Raw genomic sequence first — 25,685 nt, 5'->3', positions numbered from 1 at the left:
TGTGTTACAGTGTCGTGAAAACACACCACACACACACACACACACACACACACACACACACACAGGAGGCCATGTTATGTTGTATTGTGTAATGTAATGTTGTTAGGAATGTGTGAGGAAGTGAAGGTAGCGGTGTCCAGCTGCCATTTCTTTCACACACACACACACACACACACACACACCGTGTATATCAGCGTATATATGTATCCAGTGTGCATTGTGTTACACACGCGGTTGATGTGAAAGACTCGCGCGCGTCTACAACGCTTTGAAGTGGCCGTTTTTTAAAAAGCTCGAGCGCAGTGATACAATGTAGCAGAGTCGCTCTCGCACCCCCTTTCATGTCGGCTTTGTATTTAACCCTACACCCTTACAGAGCTTCCGATCTGATCTGATCTGATCTCGTGTGTTGTACTGTACAGTGACATGACTCGAGCAACAACACAACAACCACCACACTGGAACAATAACAGCGACTACACACACACACACACACACACACACAACCGAAATAGCAACATTTCATCAATAAATCATTTCTAATCAGCTCGTGTGTGTGTGTGTGTGTGTGTGTGTGTGTGTGTGTGTGTTCTCTGCACACAGATCCAACTTACCCTCTCTCGCTTTAAGGAGCACCGTGTTAGCAACGATGTTCTCTAGCTCCATCAAAAAAAAATCCCAACCGCCACAAAAAAAAAAAAATAAAAACCCACTCTCTCTCTCACACACACTCACACTCACACACTCACACACGCGCACACAAAACACACAATCCCACACAGATCCGATGATCTCCTCCGAGTCGGTGATGTCAAGCAGAAGATGCTTTCAAATATATATATATACAGTTAGGTTTATTTATGTGTATAAAGAAAGAATAGAGAGGCACCGAGGCTCCTCCCCAGGCCCCGAATTCGCCTCTTTTTTCCTCAATTCAACGCAAAAAACCCCGCACGAATTAAAGTCGGAATCCTGTCCATTTCACGCTCGTGCCGTCCGGTAAGCTGCGCGCGCGCTGTCCGTGTCTTTCGGGCTCCATGAAAGAAGCTTCATCACCAAAAACAAAACCAAAAAAAAAAAACAAAAAAAAAAGTCCCATTGAAATGGTGTAGTCTTTAGAGCAGGCCGAGGGGTCTACATCCTCCTCCGATGATGATGATGATGATGGGGGTGGTGGTGGTGGTGGTGGTGATGGTGTTGATGATGATGATGCATGGCAGAAAAGAAGAGGAACAAGAACAAGAAGAGGAAGAGGAGGAGGAGGTAGATGTGGTGTTGGAGGTGGAGGTGGATGAAGGTTGATCCCAGCTCCTCACTGGTTCCTCACTCCGCTCCCGGTCTCTCTGAACCCCACACTCTCATCGAGTCTTTCTGCTTTCACTTTGCCATCGGGGGGTTTTTTCCGGCTCGAGTCGTTTCCCTCGTTCAGTGTGTCACACATACACACCGGCCTCATACACACACACACTCACTCACACACACACACACACACACACACTCACACACACACACACACACTCTCACACACTCTCTCACACACACTGCCACCTATGGCAGCCAGATCCAGCAGATAAATGGCATATGGAGCTGCTCAGAGGTTGCCATGTTCTTTTGCAGTACTTGCCCGGGTTGCCAGATTTTATTTATTTATTTATTTATTTTAAAATAAAGCAAATCACCGACACGATGTTTTTAAATTAAAGACTAAATAAAAACTGTGTGTGTGTGTGTGTGTGTGTGTGTGTGTGTGTGTGTGATAACATTCTAAATGCAGTAGCGGCGTTAAATATAAACCTAGTCTATGTTATGAAAATACGAAATAGGAATACACGCTACGTGTACGGGCCTACGCGACGCGAAGAGTTGAGTTGAAAGTGGCGACACTTAAAGAGCGCCACTCGGATGAAGCGGCGAGTTGTTCCTGTAAACGTTTCGATGGTTCGGAAACAGTTAGAAATGTCACAACGTGGAGGTGGCGAGAAATTCGCGACGTAGCGTAAATATACCGTGTACACGCGGCGTACATACGAATCATTTATTTTCCCTGTAAAAAGTTCCGATTTCGACGTACGGTCGGTGTTGCCGAAGCTACTTTACAAACGTACGGACGTAACTTGTAGCCACTTGTGGTTTAAAATAGCTACGCGACAGCCGAACTACCTTTTCGATAAACTAGCTAGCTATACTAGCAAGCTACTAAGAAAAAGTCGATCGTTTCACCGAAGCTACTTTTATCAAACTGCGGAAAACAAACTGTGACATTTTCCTTTTATTCCGCAGCCAAATTATTACGCAAAATGCCTGAAAACACTGGGGCTATAACACATGTACAACTCAGACGTGTTATTGTTCTGTTCTGCATATGAAGCATTCTTCGTAAGAAGCAGTTCACTTTATTTAACGATAAAACAACAATCATCATTTAAAAAAAAAGAAGTAAGAGGACCGGGTCGATACGTTCTTACTTCAGGTATCTTCTGGAAATTTCTAGCTACTTAGCGTTAAAGGGTGCTAACTAGAAAAGCTAGCTCCTGTCCTCACTTACGTTACAGCGGCTATAAACACTCGTTCCCTCACCGGCGTCTCTTTATTCGCTCTCTTCAACTTAATCAGACAGAAACAAAAACGCGGCTTGTCGTTTTACTGAGAATACGCAAAGAAGAAGCGTCAACTCCTGCTTTACTAAGAACCGTGACACTGGAGACTCCTTCCTTACATGAACATCTTCGAACTATATAAAAAAACGTCACGGCGTTTAAAACTAGATCTTTATTATTAGTCTTAGATAACGTAGAGCGCGCGGCGTAAAGCGAACGAACTGTTACTATAGAAACGATGACGTACGGATAGAACCAGCGCGTTAATATGACGTTACATGTTACAGACGGATCTACGGTTACAACCTTCTGACCAATCAGAGTTGAGAATTCATCCGCGCCGTGGTTTAACACCGATTTCCCCAGCACACACACGCAGATTTCAGAACACCATGTTATGAGAAAGATAAAATTTCAATCTGGCAACCCGGAGTGTCTCCCTCCCCTGACTGGAGGAAAAGGCGAGTCCCAGTGCAGCTCTGACGCAGGAGGAGGAAACATGCCTGCCTCAGGATATCTGATATGTGCACTACATTCATAACCCTGTCTCTCCCCCCTGCTGTTCCGGCCCGGCCAGAACCTCCAGCCTCCAGCACAGCCGGCACTCGGGGAACCTTCCAGAAAAATCAACAGAACACAGAACCAGAACCAGAACCAGTCCAGAACCCTTAACAACATAAAATAACATCAACAGCAGCAAAATAATGTCACGTTAGAATATTTTCTTGTGTGTGTTTGAAAAACAAACTGTAAACACTAATATAATGAATAACAAATACAACAAAATTACAAATGATAAACATATAAACAATTACACGAAATGTCTCAAATATAAATACATTACTATATTGATTTAATATGATGCATAAATAAATATATAAAACAAAACTGTATATAAATATATACATAAATATATTAATATGAATAAATATTATAAGTCACAGCTAGTAAATGATTTTTAATAAAGGAGCGGTTCAGCAAAACAAAAATAAACATGAATGTGAACATATATAATACGATTAAATTGATAAAAATAGAAACATATCATTTGGTAATAGGATTATTATTTATGACTGACAAACTGACAAAACTTGGACATGAAACAATAAAAACAAGAAGAAACTTTTCTGTATTCTTGGTTTGAGAGTTTTCAGACGCTCCAGTAAGATACTGACTCCATCAGTCTTTACTACAGGTTTATAATCTTTTGTTTCTGAACTAGAGAAAAGGTTTAGAAGTGTTTATACACCTATAATAAAGATGTACGAGGAAAAACCTGTGATCACGCAGAACATCTCTCTAGTCTCACCCTTCACTTCTTTTTCCCTTTCAGGTTTCTGTTGACATTTTTCCGTATTGCTCTCCTGTTGGACTGGACGTGTGTCTAAAGGTCGGTTTCTTTTTCAAAGAGTAAATAAGGTTATATAAATAAAGGCATGACAAACTCCCATATTTAAAAAACACACACAACAAAACAGGTTATACAATATATTAGCATCCTGGTCGTACATTTAAACGCTTTAAAGGCAGGATTGTTGGTTTTTTTTGCATTATATTGAACACATTTTTCATATTTAAGCAATAACTCATACACTGCTTGTCAAACTGAAATGGTGTGATTGTTTTCTAACACTTTAATAGTTCAGTATTTAATGAATGAAGGGTCGTGAATGAGAGAAAAGCTTGTTTGGCGGCACCGTGTGGTAGGAAATGGAATTACACACACTCAGTCCCAGTGATCACGTGGCTTAGTAGCGCCAGGATGAAACACGTATAAACACACAAAAACATCAGGATAATACACTCATAGCCTTAATTATACGCCTATACACTTATGTATAGGGTTATAAACACACACACACACACACACACACACACACACACCTTAAAACATAAGACAAAGACACCAAACTGTACTTTTCCTTGTTCTGTACCTTTAGTAAACACCTTACACCTGAAGTTTAGAAGTCTTCCGTTGTCCGATCTCAGCCACGCCCCCGAGTATGGCTTAGAGCCGTGATTGGACAGTGAGTGCATTTCAGTGTGGAACACACTGATGAAAGCCCAAAGCGACAGTGAGTGTTAGTATAAAAATGTATCAGCTAAATGTATCATTGAATTCACACACACGGTCGTATAAAGGCATAAACTCATCTATACGTTCAAACCGAATCATTAAAATCCCCTTTTTGTTGTTAAAAACAATATTCTTTGCATTAATGTATAAATCCTTTTAACACCTCGTGTTCTTTCAATGACCGATTTATTTATTTATTTATTTTTATTAATGTACATTTTATTTCATTCACTCGATCCTGTTACAGGAACGCCGTCGCGTCACCCTGCGGAAGATCCGGAACATTCCGCATGCCTCAGGTCCAACAGGAAGCTGCAGCACTCATTTTCTTTGTTTTCAGCTATTAGGATGTGATTTTGACTGACGTGCTGACCCTGCTGTTCATAATTTACTTTCCGCCTCTCATTCGAATACTTTCACAGAATCACCTGAACGTGTCTGAAAGGGAACTGAACGCAGACGGACAGGAAGTGACCGCGTGAGATTAGAGAACTGGGAGTAAATTATTCCACCACGTTTACTATCGCAGTCGATCCGTCGTCTTTAAACACGTGACCGATTCGCATTAAAAATCGAGAACACGCGTAACGGTTAAGAAACGAACCCGGACGGCTCAATAACCCAGACCCAGACATCCGTCTGTACAAAACAGGTTTTAATCGAACCGAAATCTCTTCAGTGTTACAGTGTTGATTTTACACAACATACAAAAACAAACCCAACAACAACCAAACAAAACACAGAGTTTAACGTTTCGTTCTTATCCTTTACGCTACGCAGAAACTAAAAGCCAGCACGCTGAAGTGCTTCCGCTCGTTTATTTGTTTGTTTGTTTATTTATTTATTTATTTATTTATTTATTTATTTATTTATTTTTGTCCATCATCTATTTCCGTTTCCATAAAAGGGAAATTAAAGATGGCGGACGGCTCCAGTCGATTCAGAGCGACTGCTTTAAAAAAGAAAAAGAAAATAAAGTCAGTCACCGCATTATTTTTGTGATGTAAATCTCTTTAAAAAGAAAAGAAAAAGAAAAGGTCACGTTTGTGTAGCAAATGTGTTTAAACGTGACGTCTCTTCGCCCGGAACGGAACGACGCCGGAACGGAAAACGGCGAAATCGCGTTCAGAAGTCGTCGAGCGTGTCGGCTTTGGGCATGGACAAGCCTCGCTCCTTCACCGCCTGCAGCTTCAGCCGCTCCGACTCCTGCTTGGCCTGCTGCTCCACCCGCTGCTCCTCCAGGATCTCCTCGATGGAGACTCTCTGCAGGATCTGATCGCAGTCTTTATCCAGATCCTACGTGAAAGCAATAGAATCAAACCCACACAAAAATTCCACTGTGCTGAGAAACAAACGACGCGCGTACGGTTCTAGGCCTGTCACGATAATCACGCTATCGACGTATCACACGGTACACGGACGCGCCCTCGACGTCACCGTCGCCCGGCGTGTTTACATACGCGTTTGTGTACGCAAGAACGCACGTCACCAACGTCTCAGCCGCTCGTTCCGCGTCGGTCCTCTCGTCTGCTCTCGGATTTAAATTTCCAGCTCCGAATATTCAAATACGCAAACTCGCAGAAACTTTTCAACGTGCATTGGAATGTAGCGATCATTAGCGCCGATCTGGATTAAAAACGTACTGTTGATAAAAAAAAAACGACGCACAGGATATGAACAACGCGCTAACGGTGTTTTTTGTAGAAGAAAAATCTAGAAAGCACTACGATTGGAGTAAAGATCCAATTGTAGTCAGTGAAGCTGAACTGAAGAAAGGCGCTGGGTCGGACGTTAAGTCACGTCGTGAACACGCGCGTTCCTTAACAACGCGCTAAGACAAGAACTGAAGCGTAAAGAACGCACAATATTGTATTCCAACGTCGGAATATCGTTAAGAATTAAAAGTCAGTCGCTCAATGTAAGAGCACTTTGAACTATTATTATTACTATTATTATAATTATTATGATGCCGTTATCTTATTATTATATAAAATCAGTCTCATCAAATGATCTCAAAATGACAATAATATCGTTTATGGCGATTATTTCTGGAACGATGTATCGTCCAAGAGAAGACGTTATCGTGACAGGTTTATCCGAACGCGCGGCCTGTACTCACTACTTCTCCCAGCAGGACCACATTTTCCCCTCGGACCACGAAGATCCCTCGGGGGATGTCTCCGAATTTTTTACCCACGTGGATCCGTTCCACCGTTTGGTGCAGAACCAGGTTGGCTGTTGGAGAACCGAGAACAACGATAAAGTTCAGGACGCAAACAAATTTTGTATTTTGCTTAAATTTTTTTTTAAAAATTTGTTTCCTCGGAGCAGAAATGATTAACGCGGGCTTCCCTCTGGTTTTTTTTTGCTGTTTTAATCATTCTGAAATTAAGAGTTCTTTATTTACTCGCACCCCAAATCAGACACTCCTTAAAAGATGAACAGCGACGTCTCCCGGAACGCTTTCAGGTCCCGCTCGGCTCCTCGGACTACAACAGCGACGGCGTTTCCGTGGAGCACGACGGCGGCGCGGTGATGACCGCGAACCGCATCTCCTCCAGAGTGTCGTTTTCACCGATAAAGCAACATGATGGAGGTTTTGCGTTCGAGTGTAGCGTGTCGTCTTCATGTCACTAATGTAAGGCAGCACACCACGCACACGGAGATTTCCTCTAAAGCAGATATGTTCTTGCTTCAGAACTGCTCAGGTAAACAAAGCAAACACTTAGTGAGAGAAATTCCATGTCTTTTGCGTACAAATAAACGCAGACTGCGTCCCAGCCGAATGCAAGTCACTCTCCCTCTCTCAGACAGCCAATAACGCTTAAACCTTAACAAGATCACGTTACCCCGCTCGCCTGACTGAACCGATCACCAGCATCATTTCCTGCTCCGAGGAAAGGTTTTAACTGCGTGTTTTACGCTGTAGGAGTTCATACCGAACTGATCTATGCTCCTGAGGATCCCGATCAGTGTTCTCCCGTCTCTCAGCAGAACCAGGTGCTTCTCTGGAAAAGAAAAGAACAGAGGAAGGGGGGGAAAAAACAACCTTAACTCAAATTCGAGAGTTTTTAGAGCAGACTTTAACAGAAAACACCGGATCATGAGATCATCACACTCCATCACACATATAGGTCTCTTTGTAAGTGTTCTACTCCATCTATCACTCTGCACAATGTATTGACACCCCCCTTCTCCTATACTGACCTATTCATTAAGGAAACATTAATACTAATACAATGCACAACTGCTGAATTCTGCCCTCTGATTGGTCAAAAGGTGTTGGAGTAAAGACAATTCTATTTGTAACTATAACCGTTTTACTTTGATACTAGTGGAATTAAAGATGTACTGTAGATGCACTCTATATATGATTTATAAGAGCGACCATGACGTCATTTCCGCCAACAATAAGAGGCCGTGTTTCTGTGGGACTTTAAAGACACACAGGAGATATCACGTCAATATGGTGGATTTTATTCATGCGTGCACATTTTCTTTGCATTCCTGTTTCTCTAACATCACTGACACTCGCACGGAATTACATTTAAGCATTTAAAAAAACCCGCTCATTAACATAATTAATGTAAACACAAGGCCGAATGCATCCGTGATGTTACAAAATAAAATAAGTAGAAATAATTAAATTAACTTACTGTCGATGTCCTCAATGAGGCTGGCTGTCCCCGGCATGTAATTCATTTTTTAAAATCACATTTGGTGAGTTTTTGTGCCGAAGAAAACTATCAAGTCATGAACCATTTGAAACATGTAGCCTTCTTTCACAGGATATGACGCAGGTCAAAGTGCTTCCGGTTCGTGCTGCCGCTTTATAGCAAGGGGGGAAAAAGCTCGTTAGTTTATATGTTCGAGGAATTTTTTTTTGTTTCATTTTGATTGAGGGGATAAATTCTTAAAAACATTTAAACGAACATGACATCCAGTAATAAAAGCAATACTTCATCAAAATGATAATTATTTTGGTTTTTTGTTTGCCATGTACGTCACATAGCGTCATTGAATGGCTGATTCTGATTGGTTAGTTGAGATGCCTTAGTCTTTCACGTCTCTCACGTGAAAGTGAGTCGGAAAACTGCTTTGAAAACTGTTTGTCTGGACATAAATAAAAAATATATATATTTAAAGATTTATAAACTCTATTTTACCATTCTGTAACCCTTATAAAAATTCGAAATGATTTTGAGTAGAGCTTTAAATCATTTGAAAATGTTGTGGTGTTTTTTCTCCCCTACACAAATTCCGAACAAAGTCCGCCTTCTAAGACGTGATTGGCTAGTTATGAAGACGCCAGGTGTGTGCTATTGATGGATTCCCCGCTCGTGAAGCACGACTAGCCAATCCAATCGGAGAAGGAAGGACATGTCGGAAAGTGGATGGGAGAAGAAAAAATGAGAGACCGCTAGTAGCTTTAGCCTTGGACGATTCATCTGGATGGCTCATGCATCAGGAAAATCAATCAGATCCTAAATCAGACGGTTATACCTCGACATCAAACGGACACAGCTGGAATAACGCCATGGTATTTGGTTATTTTATTTTATTTTAGTTTTTTATTTCTGTTAGCGAGCTGAAAAGCTAACCATGGGCTCACAGTTTTATATCGGCTAAGCCGCGCGTGCTAACTTTTCTTCTGGTCACTATGGCAACAAATTTAGGTTCACTGAATAAACCCGGAATTCTTTTGAAAACAAGACGAGAGTTGTAAATATGTCAGTTTAAATAGATTCATTCATATAGATGAAAATAATTGTTTTGTTTTTATGAGTGAAGCTAACACACACACACGGAAGTGTTTAGAGGTTACACAGCAGCTAGCTTAATCTGACTAGCCTTCAGCATCCCCAGAGCCGGATTTATTCTGAATTATTCACACTTTAATGCCTAATAATATTACAACAACAGTGTTTCCGAGTGTTCGTATGTTTTGTGAGAATATTTACAAGTTAAACTAATTATCAAAAGCGTTGAAGTTCGCCAGCAACGTTTCTGAACTGTAAAGCAAGCGCAGGTGTTCAGTCAGATGAGTGTGTTTATACATGTTTATTTATGAATGACATTTTAATCCCATCATGATTGATCAGAACGGATAAATGAAGGAGTGGAGATTTATTTCGACACCACGTTCAACAAATATGACATTAAAAACGCATCTTTTATTGGATATGATTTTATATCTTTATTAGACTCTAAAGTCCTGGTTGTCTGATGGTTCTTTTCTATTGAGGGTTGTATTATAAGTAATTAAACACCTAAACTTTGAAGAAGAAGAAGAAAAAAAAGTGTATATGGTGTAATGTAGGTTTATGTTTATGTGACAGCAGGATTCATCTCCGTATTGCGGGTATCCGCCCAACTACTGGTACCCTCCTCCGGCCGGGCCGTACACGAATGCCTACCCGTCTGGGACCGAGATCAACGGACAAGCGGCGTACAATCCACAGGTACCGAAAGACCCCCGACACCACCTTTTATTTTATGTTCCTAACGAAAGAATAGCGGTCACTGAGTGCGTCCGTACCGTGGTGCTTTCTCGGGGAGCTTCTCGTTTCTTTTCATTTTCTTTCCTCCCTCTGAATCAGGAAATGAGACCTAAAGTGAATTTACTTTATTGTTGATGATTAACTTTATTTAGTCTGAACGACTAACTCTGCGCTCTTCCAGGCAATGCCAGCCTATCCGAACGGAGTGTATAACCCGGGTCAGTACCCACCGAACGTGCTTCACCCGTCCAATCCGTTCTACTGCAGCGATCAGATCCCTCCCAGACAGCCGCAGTACCACAGTCAGGAGCGGACCACGGCCAGCTCTCCTCAGCCACCGTACCCTGTTCCACACTGCCAAGGGGTGAGGCAAATATTAACACTATTCCGACTCTCTTTGTGGTGTGTTTTATATTGATTTCTATCTCGTATATCTTCTGTCTGATTTTTCTGTCAGGCTCCTGGATTCCCGCCCAGCTCGTACTCGCCCTACGGAGACGGCTGCCCCCCTAATGCCCCCTACCCCGCACAGCAGCCTGTACCCTCACGCTCTCAGCCTGAACCCTGGCCTCATTCAGCGGGATACGGACCCCAAGCGCACTATCCCAACCACACACGCCCGCCGCACCCTCCGCCCTGGCACGGGCCCGCTCCACCTCCGTACGATCACATTAAGCACAAGGTAAACAAACAAACAAACAAACAAACACATGTACCGTGTCTAGAATTCCCATATTTGTAACAGTACGTTGCTTTTTTTTGCTCTTGCCATTTCCTGTTACTCCTCGTTCTGTCAGGAACCCCCGTATCCAGGTCATTTGAGCAACCGAAACCGACCCGGCACGCCCAACTCCAACCCCGCCCCCAACCCGGCTCCAAACAAACAGGTGGAGTTCAGCGCCCCGCCTCAGATCTACAACAAGACGTCCTCCGGAGGCGCGAACCAACCCAATCCGGACCCCGCTCCAGCCGCGCCGCAGCCTCCGAGCAGCGAGAACTCTGGTCTGGCTCGGGTGCAGGAAGTCCTGGCCAGGGTCCACCTGCTGCAGGAAGACGTGGACGAGTTCGTGGGCAAAAAGACGGACAAGAGCTACCGCTGTCTGGAGGAGCTACTCACCAAAGAGCTGCTGGTCCTGGACTCGGTGGAGACCAACGGCCAGGACGCCGTGCGCTCGGCCCGCAAAGAGGCCGTGCAGAAGATCCAGGCCATCCTGGACCGTCTGGAGAACAAGGCGTTCTAACAAGGCGCTGCTGATCTCACTCATATCTCTATATGTATATATATATGTGTGTGTGTGTGTGTGTGTGTGTGTGTGTGTGTGTGTGTGTTTTGACGATTGAGCGCACGTGATCATGGAAACGCAGCTTCTCTGCAAATTTGTGTTAATTATTGCTCACACAGAGAAGATCCAGACCTCATGATTATATTTTGCAGACACACACACACACACACACACACACACACCTTGCACTTGAATCAAACGCTTAGCCTCCACAGAAAGAAACTTAACACCATTTTACACCAAAATAAATTCGCCCTAAACTTGTTGGGTTTTCTCGCTCAGTGTGTCGGCCATTTTGAATATTTCAAACCATTCGAAAGCCCCGCCCCTTTCTCCGATGTTCCTTTCTTCATTTCCCAGTGTTTATAGTATCGTATCACCTACGTATTAATAACGTACCGCAACTACTTAGGATAAAAATGCGAAATTGATAAGTTGATAGATTTTTAACGTCGGCTCAGCGCTACACACGCGAGGGTTTAGGGGAAGTCGACGTAGGCTCGGCGTATAAGCAATACTCGCTCGCCTTTTCACGAGGGTTTACACAACTTTCACTTTGTGTGTGTGTGTGTGTGTGTGTGTGTGTGTGTGTGTGTGTGTGTGCGCGCGCGTGTGTGAAGTCTAATCTAAAGCCAGTATCCTGTCTAATCTAATCTAAAGGTCTCGCATGTTTACAAATGAGGCTTTTTTTTAAATAAATAAACAAAATGTTATATAAATTTGTATTTAAATTATCTAAAAAAAAATTGGGGGTTATAGACAGGGAAGACCAATCATCCTTCCTTTAAAAAAGAAAAGAAAAGGAAACGAATGCCGCTGTGTTTAATACTTTGCACCAAAGTCACTTTCAGGCGTGTTGCCGATGTTGTTATATTGTCACCTCACGATACTCTCCTGAAGGTTTATCGCTACAGGTTTACAATGTTGTCAACATGTTGTGTTTAAAATATTGCGTCTTTGCGTGTATCGTTTAAAGAAAAAGAACCTCGACAGGCATCGCCCAGCGAGCGCCGACGGGTCCACGGACGGCCGTTTCGGTGCCGCTGTCATCTTCGGAGCAATCAAAATGGACTCTTTCTTCCGTCCTGCTTTCGGTCTGAATGTCACGTCGGACATCTCGTGATACGACCGCAGCAGCAGAAATCCGACAAGGACGCCTTTTCCACGTGCGCAACGGATATCTCTGTAAACGTATTCCTGACAGGCCGTGTCCGCCATTTTGTTTTTTCTCTCAGATTTTCATGTTCTTGTCTAGTGAACAGAATTATAGGATTGCCTCCTCTGAAAAGGAAACACGCCAAGCTTCTTCAAAAAAAGTCCGTCACTGACTGAGACAGACTTCGACACAGCACCGACGTGATCTCAGTATTTTGTACCAGCTCTACGGGCATGAACTTTCAGCACGGACCCTTCAGCAGCAGGTCTTCCTCCGGTCGTACGGATGCTTTATAAAGGACAAACTGTGCCATATCATCGGCTGGTGCTTTTCATATCCGTTTAAAAAAAAACCACAGAAACAATAAGTTAAAGGTGTTGAGCTCTGCATGTCACCGAGTCTGATTTTTGTTGTACGAGTTCTCTTTCCCTCTGTAACTCCCTCTGTAAAATCTCCTTCTATAAACCAGAAGCTGTACATTACGCCAACTTTACACTAAAAGAGTATATTTCTACGTAACTTGTACATAGAGAACACGCGCTGAGAACAGGACCAAAACATGCTCGCAGAGGTCTCGACCGTAGTGCATGGATCTGAACACAAGACCAGAACACGCAGCTTACCATAAATAAACAACAAGAGTCCTAACGAACTGCTGAGGATGATTTGTTTTCTCATTTTGAGCTGTACGAGTTACGGATGTAGACCGTAGAGACAAACGTCTCCGTACGGAGGGGGAAATGAACACTCTGGCAAAATGTCATTCTTAATTTTTATATATATATATATAAAATATAATAGGAGGAGGTTTTGTAAATAAGGTTACATTTTGCTATAAAGTGTTAATTTCCCCCATGTATGGAGACGCAAGCGACGTAACAGTAGTAATGTTTGTGGCTGTAGAGAGAAAAGACAAACAGTCGTAACAGTTATGAACTTAGAAGAGACGTACGGTTATAGTTTGACAGTTGTAATAATAGTTTTTGAAGCTTGATGGTATTGTGAAGTACGTTTTCCCCGAGTAAACGTTGATGTACTGTGTAACATTAACCCCACATTTAGACGTGCAAGTGGTCCGATGTCAAAATATCAGTTTGTTTAAAAAGCCACAACTGAACAATCCCTGCTTTCATTTCTACAACAGAGAATGGAAAAGATTTATGACGTGTGTGTGTAAGTGTAAGCCATGTGTAAGTGATCCGGTACGAAGCTGCAGTCTGAGCATTACTGACATCCAGCCAACACAGAATCCTAAAATAACCCAGTTCCCCAGGAGTGTGTACCCGACATCTGAACGCTGTGGATCGACAACTTCAGACCGACGGTAATGCAGTGACTTTCAGTCCTCGAGTCCTTCTTCTCAGATTCCATCGCCAAAGTTCAGCTCCAAATGTCCTGCAGATCCAAATATAACGATTCACGCTCTGCGAGAACCGAGATCGATTTCACCTCGCCCGGTCTGGCGGTGATGGGGGTCGAGCAGCTCCTTTTTGCCGGGAGAGCGATCAGCAGTCCTGCTAATGAGGTCTGGCCCAGACTTTATATAGGAAACATGTAAGTGTCATGAAGATCTGTGGTGCGATATGATACATACACTATTGTTCAATGGTTTGCAAGCAATTAACTTTGAATCTAAAAGACTTTGATCAGTCTTGAAGATTAAAATGAGTGAGAAGCCACGCCTCCTTCATTTCTCAAGTCATAATACGACTTTAGCACTAGGTGGCGCTATTTTAGTTGTAGCCAGTTCTATCTGCTAGCTAGCTGATTGTCATCCAGGATGAACACTGCTGTGTCCAAATGTTTTTATCACACTCCTTCCTCACTCCACAGGGATTTCGCAGAGAACCGTGCCGAGCTTCGCAGGCAAAACTTCACTCACGTGCTGAACTGTGCTCACAGCTCCAGGCGAGGTGACGACTTTTACTCCGGGATGGGAATCACGTATCTGGGCATCGAAGCCCACGATTCTCCCGCCTACGACATGAGCGTCAACTTTAATACAGGAGCAGAGTTCATTCATAATGCTCTCAGGACGGGAGGTAAAAACATCACAAACGTCTTAAAGGTCACAATTTCCCCTTTACCCCTAATGCCGTGTACCAGCCAAGACGTTTGTTTCTTTTGGTTAGTGTATTGAGTACATTTCACATTTGCGTCTCACCCCTGCAGGTAAAATCCTGGTGCACTGCCACGTGGGCGTGAGCCGTTCGGCCACCATCGTGCTGGCGTACCTGATGCTGAAGCACAACATGACCCTGGTGGAGGCCATCAACAAGGTTAAACAGGGGAGAGGGATCATACCCAACCGGGGCTTCCTCCGACAGCTAATCGACCTGCACGTTAAACTGTACGGCTATACATCCTGAGTGCATGACCACACCTCATCGACGCCTGGATGTTCAGGACAGACCTCACTGCTGGAATGAGATGATGGTGGTTTGGCTAGCTTCTGAGATGGTGGAGGGTTATGGACGAACGTGGGTCGACCCTGATAGAAACAGCTGTATATTATAATGTTTGTAAACAGCCAGTTTTATAATTTATTGTTATGTAATTTCCAGCAAAGCAGTGCTGTGTAAAAAGGCAAACATCTGGTTTGATTACTTTTATTTTTCTCAACAATATGTTTTCCTCCTGATATATATATATATATATATATATATATATATATATATATATATATATATATATATATATATAATTTGAAAAATACATTTTATTTACATGGTGTGTAACTCATTAAATATTTTCTTATTGAAAATTGTCAATTTGTCTGCTTCTTTTGTCGTCCATTTTTTTCATGAAGAGAAACGCAAGGGTTGTCTAAGCCAATCAGGTGCTGCCGTTTCATCCGGGAATTTCACATGTCTTGCCCAAGCCTAGCTAGTTAGCAAGTACATTAGACGATTTATTATAGATATATGTATTGGGAAAATATTAATAAATAAGGGGGGTATTTTTTTGCCCTCGTACAAAAATAAACGTTTGATTTCAGGCTTGTGGGAAAAAAGCCAGAATATCGATAGGGATATTCTACTACAAACTATGTCTGTGACAGTGAGCTAACATGCTAACTAGCGACAGGAGAGAGCAAAGGTTTATGGGATGGGTAGTTCCCATGGCGACGGCGGTTCGGGGGAAAATACGTATTTTAAATCATTTTGTAAATTCATGTTAAATAATATATCACAGAAAAATGAATTAATCAAGTTAAAAAAAACCAACAACTTAAATTAATGTTTATATCCGATATCGGTGTGACGCAATCTGACGTCATGCGTCGTTACCTAGCAACGGTGAGCAAACAAGAAGTACCGGACAGCAGTGACGGCTGAGAATGCGACAGGTTAGATTAGATTAAACTTTCATCTGCATAAAAATGTATATATATATATATATAATCCCAGTCTGTGCATTTAGGTGAATTCAGAACAAAATCTAAGAAGCTATTGGATAGATTTTTAGCGTTAATTGCAAGTCACGTGACCTCTGCGTTTCCACCAGTATTTCACCTGTACCTGTATTATTATCTTATAAAGATATACTTTAAAGATTTCACTCTGCTTTTACTCTTTCTGTCTTTCTTTCTCTCTATTTTCCCTTTTTCATACGTCTACTTACAACCTTTTTAGAAGTTAATCTTAATGAATACAATGGATTTGTGTTCCACAGGCTACACACATTTATTAAAATGAATAAATAAATAAATAAATCACTTATTTAGCAGATCGTTTAAAGATAATTAGCGTCTCTCACTTTTTTACTCTCTTTCCATCCTTCACATCTCTGCCTTTTTTTTTTCCTCAAAATGATTTCATTTCTCAGTTGTTTTCTACACGCCCGGCTTTCCCTTCTCTCTCCCTTCCCCCCGTTTCTAAACCCAGCTTTAGACTATATTTACGTGTATATTTTAACGCTTATTAAGGCTGCAGATTGAGAGAATGATTAGATTTCCGAGGTGTGAGATGAATTCAGAAATATTCCGTGTAGCTGTGTTGATCCTGATGTCAGACTCTTCTTTTGGGAAGGAATCGTCCAGCTGAACCTCATCTCACACATCTTCAGGTGTTGTAAAGTGTGACGTGCTCCAGATGGCCGGTACAGTGATTTCGGAGCGCTTGCCCCCGCTCATTGACCCGTCTCGCATTCCGGTGGCTTTCGGTAACCGCGCGGTCCCGAGGCTGATGTCGGAGCTGCAGGATGAGGAACCTAAAATACGCCAGGGGGCGCTGTGTTCCCTCTGTGACCTTCTGCACGACCCGGAGCGGGCTTACGAGGCCCTGCATCACGGTACTGACATTACATTGTACCTTTATATTACATCACAACACCGCTGAGTTCTGGATTCTGATTGGTCAGGAGGTGTTGATTAACCCTCTATAACAGCAGCTCTTAGAGTAGCGCAGGTTTATATTAACGTGCTCGTTCTGATACGTTATCGTTTCTATAGTAACGGCTCGATCGCAGGAACGTGTACAGCGGACGCGCCACATAAACAACAGTGTGAGGTTTTCTTTAAAAAAAACAAACATTTATGGAAGGAGTCTTCAGAGTCAGTGTTGTGTAGCAGTCAAAGGTAAAGCTGAAAAAATCTTTCGGGCACGCAAGCTGCGTTTCTTTGGTTTTTTTGTTGTTGTCTTTTTTCAACTCTAAAAAAGATCATAAAAAAGAGGCGTGAAAATAAAGTGAGGAAATATTCAGTGCAGTGATAATAAACGAATCACCTGAAAGACTCGACGTTAGCGCTGAGTTCTGAGTCTGTATTAAAATAATCAGTAATTAGGACGTTACCGAGATCGTAATGGTGGTGTTCAGGTTGTTTAGAGAGACTGAAGGTGTTGCTGAAGGATGACGACGGCTTGCTGAGGACAAAAACGTGCGAGGCGCTTTATCAGCTGGTCACACACAGCGTGGGAAGGTGAGGCGCACGAGCTGACCAAACATTCTGTCAATAACACAGTGTGTTTCATGCTGAGATACGGTGATGATGTGTGTGTGTGTGTGTGTGTGTGTAGAGAGGCCGTTCTGCAGTGTGACGCACTCGGGCCTCTGTCGGAGCTTTTAGACGAGCCGGAGGACGCCTGCCGTGAGAAGGTGCACCAGGTGTTGAAGATGATGTCGGAGTTTCCTGCAGGTGTGGTGCGTATGATGTCTCTCGGTCTGGTGCCGAGGCTGGTGATGAAGGTCCCGGTGGAGAGTGAGGACATCAGGGAGCTCGTCCTGTCCACGCTGAGCCGCTGTATGAGACTGGACGCTCTTCCCGCTCTGGCCAGCAACGCCCTGCCCGTCCTGAAGGAGCAGCTGAACCACCCGTCTACGCACATCCGCCGCGCCGCGTCCGCCGGCGCCATGGCCATCAGGTGAGCTCCACTTATCACACACACCTTTAATCACACACATACTCTACACGTACAGCTACAATTATACCTCACGCTATACCTGTAAATACTGCTTTAGAACCTCCTACAATCCGTCTTCACACACACACACACACACACACACACACATTTAATCATATAAACTACACCTTTAATAACACTGTGTAGAGTTACACACTGATTTCACACTGTGAAGGCATCTGGCACTTTCTTTCATCTCCTTTCTCTCCCTCGTTTTCTTTCTCCTCTTCAAATTTTTCATTCTTTCTTTCTTTTTTTCCTCTCTCTCCTTCTCGTTCCCCCTCTCTCTCACTCCACTTCTCTCTCTTTCCTTCTTTCTTGCGTTCTTGTCTCCCTCTTTTCCTCTTCCTGTTTGTGGAGGAATTTACTGTTCTTTCTCACGCCTTTTCTTTACTCTCTGTGTTTCTTGTACTCGTTCCTTTTTTTCCTCATCATTTTGACTCTTCACCTCGTTTTCTCTCGTTCACCTCTCAGTGTCCCTGCAGAGGGGAAGGTGAGGGTGTGTGAGGAGGAGGTCATCCCCGTGTTGGTGAAGCTGCTCTCGGATGACGACACGGAGGTCAGAGCCAACGCCGCCGGAGCTCTGATGTACACCGCCGTCATCACCCGAGGTCAACACACACACACACACACACACACACACACACACACACCTCCTTTCTCTCTAAAGTTGAACAGAACTGTTTACTCATTTACCGTGCATATGGTGTGTAGGTAAATACCAGGCTCTGGAGGCCGGCGCTGTTCCTCCTCTGCTGCGTTTGGTGGACAGCGAGGACGTAGCGTCGTGTGCCAACGCTCTCCGTGCGCTCACCTGTCTGGCCGAGGCCCCGAGCGGCCGAGCTGGACTGATCCACAACCTGCCTCAGCTGGAGGCGCGACTGAGCCACCCGGCCTCCATCATACAGAAAGCTGCAGCCACCGCCATCCGGGTCATCTCCTGGACCCCCTGAGAGCGAGCGGAAGGAGAGAATTTCATGACATCGGGAACCCCCCCCCCCGCTTCTGATTAAACTATTTGACATGATGGATTACAAACAAGACGTTTTGTGCTCTGTTAAAGTTAACTCCTTTCAAATAGCTAGCATTGTTGTTTTGGGGAAAATTTGCTGAAAACACTGATTCGGGGGCGGGGCCACACACAAGTTCAGTTAGTGATGTCACACTACAAGCTTCTCCTTGCTTTGGACCAATCACACCCAATATGCAAATTATTACATTCCGAAAAATAACCTGGAAACTTATAGCTGCGGAATCTAGCTAGCTACAGTATGTAAGTTAGCTAACATCAGTGATGAACAAAGTCCTGGTTGTCATGGTGACGTTATATTTTGTCAGGTTTGTTCGCTTTTGAATAAATCAGTCAGAAAATGACACAAATCGACCGTGTGAACCTGTTGTTTATTCTACCCTGACATGGGGGCGTTTCCAAATTTGCATAGTCATGTTTATTCATTTACGACAAGGATGTTCTTAGTCCTTCTGAAGTTTTTAAGTATTCGAAACATTAAGATTGCATGATTATATTTATTAATTCAGGGTCATTTTAAGAAGAAAAGAAAAACGTTCTCTGTTTAAATAAATATCGATTACTTTCAGATTTCAGTTTTTGCTCATTTGCATAAAGGGTGCCAATAAACAAATAATAAAAAAAGAGAGAGAGAGAAAAAAAGAGTAATAACTTACATAACATCCTACAGAACACGCGTGCCCGAACCTCATGAATATTCAGAAACTTCTCGGCGGCGTGTTTTGCCTTAGCCCCGCCCCCACCCCTCTAAACCGCCTGGCTCGCGCACGCATGGGCTCAAAACCAGCGGGTTTTTACGCAAAGGTCGGCGTGAGGAGGCGCGCGCGCGCACTCCAGTTATCTGTCACCACCGGCGGCACGTGCGGCTTGGGCAGCGGCTGATAAATATCTTGCGCAAGCGCTGTTTAGGGGCTCGTGGGAGTTTTATAATGCAGTAACACCGGAATATTTCGGCTACACGGGAATACAAACCGGAGGGATTACTGTCCTCCTGCTCATCCCGGTGGAAAGCGCGAGACTGAGGAAAGTGACGGACTTACAGGTGAGCGCTTCATCACATACCGTCAACAACACCGACTGCGTCCCAAACACCTCCAGCACTCCACTCAACACCACCGCATGGGCTCGGTTTAAACATACTGTCAGTACTGTGTGGAGAATTGGGATGTAACCTTCTCTAATCGGTTGTTAGGCAACAACGGCTGTCCGTTACCCTAAAAATAGCTTCACTCCTACTCGCCAGGCTTTATCATTTAATTCTCACCATCTGTACTCGAATGTCATCTAACGTCGTCCTTCATTAATCCATAGGAATCTAGATTAACCTGTTATTTTCACCGGTTTTTACACCTGAGACATTCGGTTGGTCGCGAGGAGCTTTTCAATTTAAACTCTAACCGTCATTTCTACTGTATAACGGACATTACAGCTCAATTCTAACGGACATTACAGCTCAATTCTAACGGACATTACAGCTCAATTCTAACGGACACTTATATAGTTCTCCAGTCAGCAAATGTTATGCATAAATAGAGATTCAGAACTTTAAATGTTTGTCTAAAGCAAGTAATATTCATTAAAACCTATAGAAGATACAGTATATAAATAAAACCTATAGAAGATACAGTATATAAATGAAACCTATAGAAGATACAGTATATAAATAAAACTTACAGAAGATACAGTATATAAATCAAACCTATAGAAGATACAGTATATAAATAAAACCTATAGAAGATACAGTATATAAGTAAAACTTACAGAAGATACAGTATATAAATAAAACCTATAGAAGATACAGTATATATATAAAACCTATAGAAGATACAGTATATAAATGAAACCTATAAAAGATACAGTATATAAATAAAACTTACAGAAGATACAGTATATACATAAAACCTATAGAAGATACAGTATATAAATAAAACCTATAGAAGATACAGTATATAAATAAAACCTATAGAAGATACAGTATATAAATAAAACCTATAGAAGATACAGTATATATGAGTAAAATGTAAATATTTGACTGGCTCTAAATGGTTGAGCCCTAAATTAATTACCACATGCTGTAGTATGTCCAATTAGTATGTCGTATATAATTATGTGTGTTGACACACTGTAAACAAATGTAATAATAATAATAATAATAATAATAATAATAAATGTAATCTAGTAATTGTTTTTATTGTTCGTCATGTTTGTTTTGGTAGCTTGAAACTCCAGAATCTGAATCGTTCACCAAAATCAGACGCTACACTATGATACCCCGCCTACTTAAAGGTGAAATAGTCGATATTTTAAAGATGTCTTACGCGTACAAATAACCTGCAGAATATGCTAAAAACAATATTGTTTTAACACATGACCTCAGGAGAAATGTATTTCGTGGCTCAGGAAACCCAACTGGAACACTGGAAGACTTCTGGTCCGGAAAACTTGTTTGCGCTAATCATTTGAAAGAGACGCTCTACTGTACGGGCTTGATCCTGGAGGCGGAGCTTTGTGAACATGGGCGGGAATGGGGCGTGGACTCAAACCTGCCTACTTAATGTCAGATAGCTAGTCTTAAAAAAAAGAAGAAGCTAATCTTACCTAGTTTAATTTGGTTAATGATTTATAAAGCACATTTTAAAACTACAGATGTTGAAACCAACGCACCTTTCATCTCCTTGAAATAGACTCGAGCGTGTCAGGAGTGGGAAAATTGGCGTCCTATTTTGGGCAGTTAGCATTTTATCCATGAGTTTACGTGATGCTAAACCTTTACGTCATTAATATTGGTGTGGACAGTCTGAAATTTGGGTGCGGATACAACGTTAAGGTTTTGTACTGAGCGTATACTGTATTGCACTGACAAAAAGCTAAGAACGCTCCTCCGTCTCTGCCTCCTAACTGACCGAGCGGTGGTCAAGGATTGATAAGATCGGTGTCTCTGAACTGTGGTAGCACCGTGACGTAATACAGCAGCGAGAGTATCGACACTGAGGTAAATGCGAACGCTAGTTCTACTCCGAAGAGCGAATTTGATCACAAATTCAACTGCTTTGCTACTATGGATTTATAGTTCGTCTTATGATGTGTCTAACGAGATCGTCGTCCATGCTGATGCACTCGATCAACCTTAAAAAAATAAGACCTTTCCTTAAGGGTTATCATCTGGTGTTTCAATAATCTGCTACCAGATTTGCATTGAATTGGTCCTGGGAAACATGTTTTGGTTTTCAGTGAAGTAGGGTGAGGTCTTCATCTGGGAATAATTCGGAAATGTGGCAGGTCAGGAGCTGTGTTTCTCCGCAGAGTTTAGTTCGAAGCTTCATTTGCTAATCCGTCAGTTCAGACGATTCAGGACTGGAGCTGAATAATGCAGGAAAGTGGATCTGCAGAGGGAGAGAGGACTGAGGAACACGGAGCTAGTGGAAGGAGCTACACGGTGGATGTGACGCACGTCTTGTTAGCATGGTGGATGTAAAAATAGAAATCAATTCCCAGCTCCTCTTTCACCAGATCTGTAAATCTTCAAACATGCAGGAGAAGCAGGAAAAGTGGTACTCTGCTGTTCACAGTAGTGTTTACTGGATGGATGGATGCTTGGTCTGGACAGATTGCTTGTTGATGGATGGGTAAATGTATGGATGATTGAATGAAAGATGGATGGAAAGACAGGTGGATGGAGGTTGATGGACAGACAGGCAGAAGAGGTGGTTAAGAAGGTGCTGGTGGAACGGATGGATTGATTGTCGGAGGGTAGATGGATGTACGGTAAACAGACTGCTGAATGTCAGTGATGGATGATGGATAGATGGATGGATTAAAGAATGGATGGATGGATGGATAGTTGGATTGAAGGATGGGTAAAAAGTTGGGTGGACAAATGGATGGATGGATGGATAGAAGATGGATGAACGGATCATTCGTGGATGAATTGATTGTTGGAGGGTAATGAATGTAAGTTAAACATACTGCAGGTTGGGTAAAGATGGATGGATGGACAGGTGGATAGATGGATGAAAGGACAAATGGATGGACTGATGAACGGATGGATTGAAGGGTGGGTAAAAAGTTGTTTGATGAATACATGCTGGAGGATAGATGGAGGAAAGGACATACTGCTGGATGGGTAAGCAGTTTTTATAGATGGATGGATGGATGGATAGATAGATATTGTGTATCTGTAAAAGAACAACGACTGTAAACACTGTTAGTGATGATGTGCTGATCAGAGGACAGATGGATGGATGGACGGACGGACGGATGATTAGAGGACAGATGGCTCTGTTTTAATGGAGAGGTGTGTAGTTATTACACAGGACGAATGTGGATCAATTAAACCTGTGTATTTGACCATCTGGACCTTTGCTAACAGCCATCTGTGCTCTGATGATTCACAGTGAGTGGGAACCTCAAATCCTCACCACAAACAATAAGCTCTTTACAGAGAGAGAGAGCGAGAGAGAGAGAGAGAGAGAGAGGTACACAACAACCATAATAAACATAATGAAAAAGAGACACATCTGTCACATCTTCACTGATTCTATCACTATAATATTTTGTGTCCTAATCCCGTCCAGTTTGTCCCTTTTGGCGATCCATGTTCCTTATATGGGCTGTACTTCCTGTAATTCTTCTGTGTTGTCATGGTAGTTAATTACTCACAGCTGCTCCTTGTTATTCCCCCCTATTAGTTTGTCCACTTGAAGTTTCTGGGGTTTTTTTGTGGTTGTGATTCGGGGCGTTTCTTTACGCAGTCCCCGTGGGCGTGTAGCGACCACTTGTCGTTTGTGGGTGTGGCCTGTCCAAACAATCACTTGTTTGGTTTATTTATTAAGCGCTCGGCTTCATACGAGCTTCGTTTCATTCTCAGATCAGATTAGAAAAACATGCTAGCTGTACTAGCTACGTACACTCACTGAAGGGACCAACAATTTCCGCTACTTCCTTCCAAGGTTTATTTTTCTCCGTAATGTCTCTGCACACGTTGAACGAGAGGTCGTGAATGGGAACTAATTGCAGGCAGAGTGTGGACTGTAGGACTGGTCCGAGGAATCGTTCGAGCCAATCAGTTGGGTTTACGTCGTCATACCTCCTATAATTCGTGTAAAACTGACTAATCTGAATTCAGAGATTACAGCTTTGTCGCCGGTTAGCTAACGTTAGCTTCGTTCTGTCACAATTTCAGAATAAGAAGGGACAGGATCTTAGTAAAGGAACATCAGATGAGTGCGATCTCACGCTCAGGTTTTCCCAGCGTAAAGCCGTGACAGCACGCTTCTCCAGAGCGATGAGATCGTCCTGCACGGCATCGACATCCATTACAGAAACACGGACGGATGGAACGAGGTGTGAACCGGGGTGCTCGTTATCCAGCGTGTTGCTAAGCAGAGAGCGTAACCTGTGGCACAATCTGTGCCCCGAACGCCCTGAATCATGATACAACTCTAGACCACCAGAGAACATGCGACAGGTTGCTATGACGATGACGCACGGCTCGGCTTTCTTATTTAAATGATCGTGTCTCTCTCGTTAACTACGCCTGAAGGGTCTAATTTTACTGCGTGAGCCGGCAAAGATGCCACTCTTTACAAGACCTGGCGTGTCTGTGTGTGTGTGTGTGTGTGTGTGTGTGTGTGTGTGTCAGCATGAGGAGGAGGATGGAGAAAAATGGACGGGTATTTTTATTGTAAAGCATCTATGTTTATCATGTACCATGTGCATTTACTCCTTGACATCTTGCTTGAAAACATGGAATTCCGCTTTGTGTGTGTGTGTGTGTGTGTGTGTGTGTGTTGGTGTGTCAGAGAATAAGAGAAAGACAAGAAAGCATAAGCCGACACAGCCGGGTTTATCCGGCGTGACGGTGCGATGAAAGCTGCAGGTCAGAGAAGAACAGAGGCTTTATTATGTACTCCTACTTGACCTTTGACCTTTGAGGAAATTACACTGCCCCTCATATAGGGGTTTTAATTAAAGTGAAAGCGATACCTGTGCAGGAATGTATGGAGAGGATGGATGGATGGATGGAGGGAGCGAGAGAGAGGAAAGGAGAATAAAAGCTGTATTGATGCATAGTCAACGATTCGGTCGTTCATAATAATGATTCATGTTCTTTATAATGATTCATATTCATAATAATGATTCATGTTCTTTATAATGAGTCAGATTCATAATAATGATTCATGTTCTTTATAATGATTCATATTCATAATAATGATTCATGTTCTTTATAATGAGTCAGATTCATAATAATGATTCATGTTCTTTATAATGAGTCAGATTCATAATAATGATTCATGTTCTTTATAATAAGTCAGATTCATAATAATGATTCATGTTCTTTATAATGATTCATATTCATAATAATGATTCATGTTCTTTATAATGAGTCAGATTCATAATAATGATTCATGTTCTTTATAATGAGTCAGATTCATAATAATGATTCATGTTCTTTATAATGAGTCAGATTCGTAATAATGATTCATATTCTTAATTATGATTCATATTCGTAATAATGATTCATATTTATAATAATGATTTCAGTTCAGAATGATTCAGATTCATAATAAGGATTCAGATTCAGTATTCAGCATTCCTTAAGGAAGGATTTATCTGTTGAGAGTGATTCATTTAAACTCT

The 25,685-nt window shown here is 42.5% G+C and overlaps 6 protein-coding genes across 14 annotated transcripts in view; 4 read left to right on the top strand and 2 right to left on the bottom strand.

Moving 5' to 3' along the window:
* Window positions 1-1,596, bottom strand: part of grk5l (G protein-coupled receptor kinase 5 like) — a 43,847-nt gene extending 42,251 nt beyond the window's left edge. Inside the window, exon 1 of one of the 2 annotated variants that reach the window (XM_053624035.1) lies at window positions 615-1,596. In XM_053624035.1, coding sequence (XP_053480010.1) covers window positions 615-666 — 52 coding nt within the window. In that variant the 5' untranslated portion in view covers window positions 667-1,596. The remainder of the gene's footprint in view (window positions 1-614) is intronic. The other variant, XM_053624019.1, reaches the window with a different exon arrangement.
* A 3,716-nt stretch (window positions 1,597-5,312) lies between these two features.
* Window positions 5,313-8,487, bottom strand: lsm1 (LSM1, U6 small nuclear RNA associated). The gene is made up of 4 exons (XM_053624040.1): window positions 8,331-8,487; window positions 7,614-7,682; window positions 6,794-6,909; window positions 5,313-5,970 (listed from the first exon to the last, which is right to left on the bottom strand). The coding sequence occupies exons 1-4, from the start codon at window positions 8,374-8,376 to the stop codon at window positions 5,800-5,802; spliced, it is 402 nt and encodes a 133-aa protein (XP_053480015.1). The 5' UTR covers window positions 8,377-8,487; the 3' UTR covers window positions 5,313-5,799.
* Window positions 8,488-8,799: 312 nt separating this feature from the next.
* On the top strand, window positions 8,800-13,128 carry bag4 (BCL2 associated athanogene 4). Of its 2 annotated transcripts, none has more exons than XM_053624036.1 (5): window positions 8,800-9,214; window positions 10,014-10,136; window positions 10,357-10,539; window positions 10,633-10,857; window positions 10,973-13,128. In XM_053624036.1, exons 1-5 carry the CDS (start codon window positions 9,134-9,136, stop codon window positions 11,414-11,416), a joined length of 1,056 nt encoding a protein of 351 aa, XP_053480011.1. In that variant the 5' UTR covers window positions 8,800-9,133; the 3' UTR covers window positions 11,417-13,128. The 2 variants fall into 2 exon arrangements, with proteins under 2 accessions (XP_053480011.1, XP_053480013.1); XM_053624038.1 differs by having other exon boundaries at window positions 8,801-9,214; window positions 10,017-10,136.
* A 234-nt stretch (window positions 13,129-13,362) lies between these two features.
* Window positions 13,363-15,249, top strand: LOC128607308 (dual specificity protein phosphatase 26-like). The gene is made up of 3 exons (XM_053624039.1): window positions 13,363-14,168; window positions 14,448-14,656; window positions 14,787-15,249. Exons 1-3 carry the CDS (start codon window positions 14,005-14,007, stop codon window positions 14,981-14,983), a joined length of 570 nt encoding a protein of 189 aa, XP_053480014.1. The 5' UTR covers window positions 13,363-14,004; the 3' UTR covers window positions 14,984-15,249.
* Window positions 15,250-15,819: 570 nt separating this feature from the next.
* On the top strand, window positions 15,820-19,400 carry rsph14 (radial spoke head 14 homolog). 4 transcript variants are annotated; one of them, XM_053624015.1, is made up of 7 exons: window positions 15,820-15,963; window positions 16,646-16,907; window positions 17,068-17,193; window positions 17,433-17,535; window positions 17,633-17,977; window positions 18,491-18,627; window positions 18,731-19,400. In XM_053624015.1, exons 2-7 carry the CDS (start codon window positions 16,709-16,711, stop codon window positions 18,967-18,969), a joined length of 1,149 nt encoding a protein of 382 aa, XP_053479990.1. In that variant the 5' UTR covers window positions 15,820-15,963; window positions 16,646-16,708; the 3' UTR covers window positions 18,970-19,400. The 4 variants fall into 4 exon arrangements, with proteins under 4 accessions (XP_053479990.1, XP_053479993.1, XP_053479992.1 ...); XM_053624017.1 differs by having other exon boundaries at window positions 15,898-15,963; window positions 16,683-16,907; XM_053624016.1 differs by having other exon boundaries at window positions 15,900-15,963; window positions 16,657-16,907.
* A 420-nt stretch (window positions 19,401-19,820) lies between these two features.
* The window catches only part of LOC128607302 (dematin-like), a 24,227-nt gene continuing 18,362 nt past the window's right edge, over window positions 19,821-25,685 (top strand). For 2 of the 4 annotated variants that reach the window (XM_053624011.1, XM_053624010.1), the window contains exon 1: window positions 19,821-20,088. The gene's annotated coding sequence lies outside the window, so the exon portion shown is untranslated. The remainder of the gene's footprint in view (window positions 20,089-25,685) is intronic. The other 2 variants (XM_053624013.1, XM_053624014.1) reach the window with 1 other exon arrangement.

Source organism: Ictalurus furcatus, chromosome 5 (assembly GCF_023375685.1).
Source record: "Ictalurus furcatus strain D&B chromosome 5, Billie_1.0, whole genome shotgun sequence".
NCBI classification, from domain to species: domain Eukaryota; kingdom Metazoa; phylum Chordata; class Actinopteri; order Siluriformes; family Ictaluridae; genus Ictalurus; species Ictalurus furcatus.
Note: the sequence above shows the minus strand (reverse complement) of the source record. Positions and strands in the feature narration are given on the sequence as shown.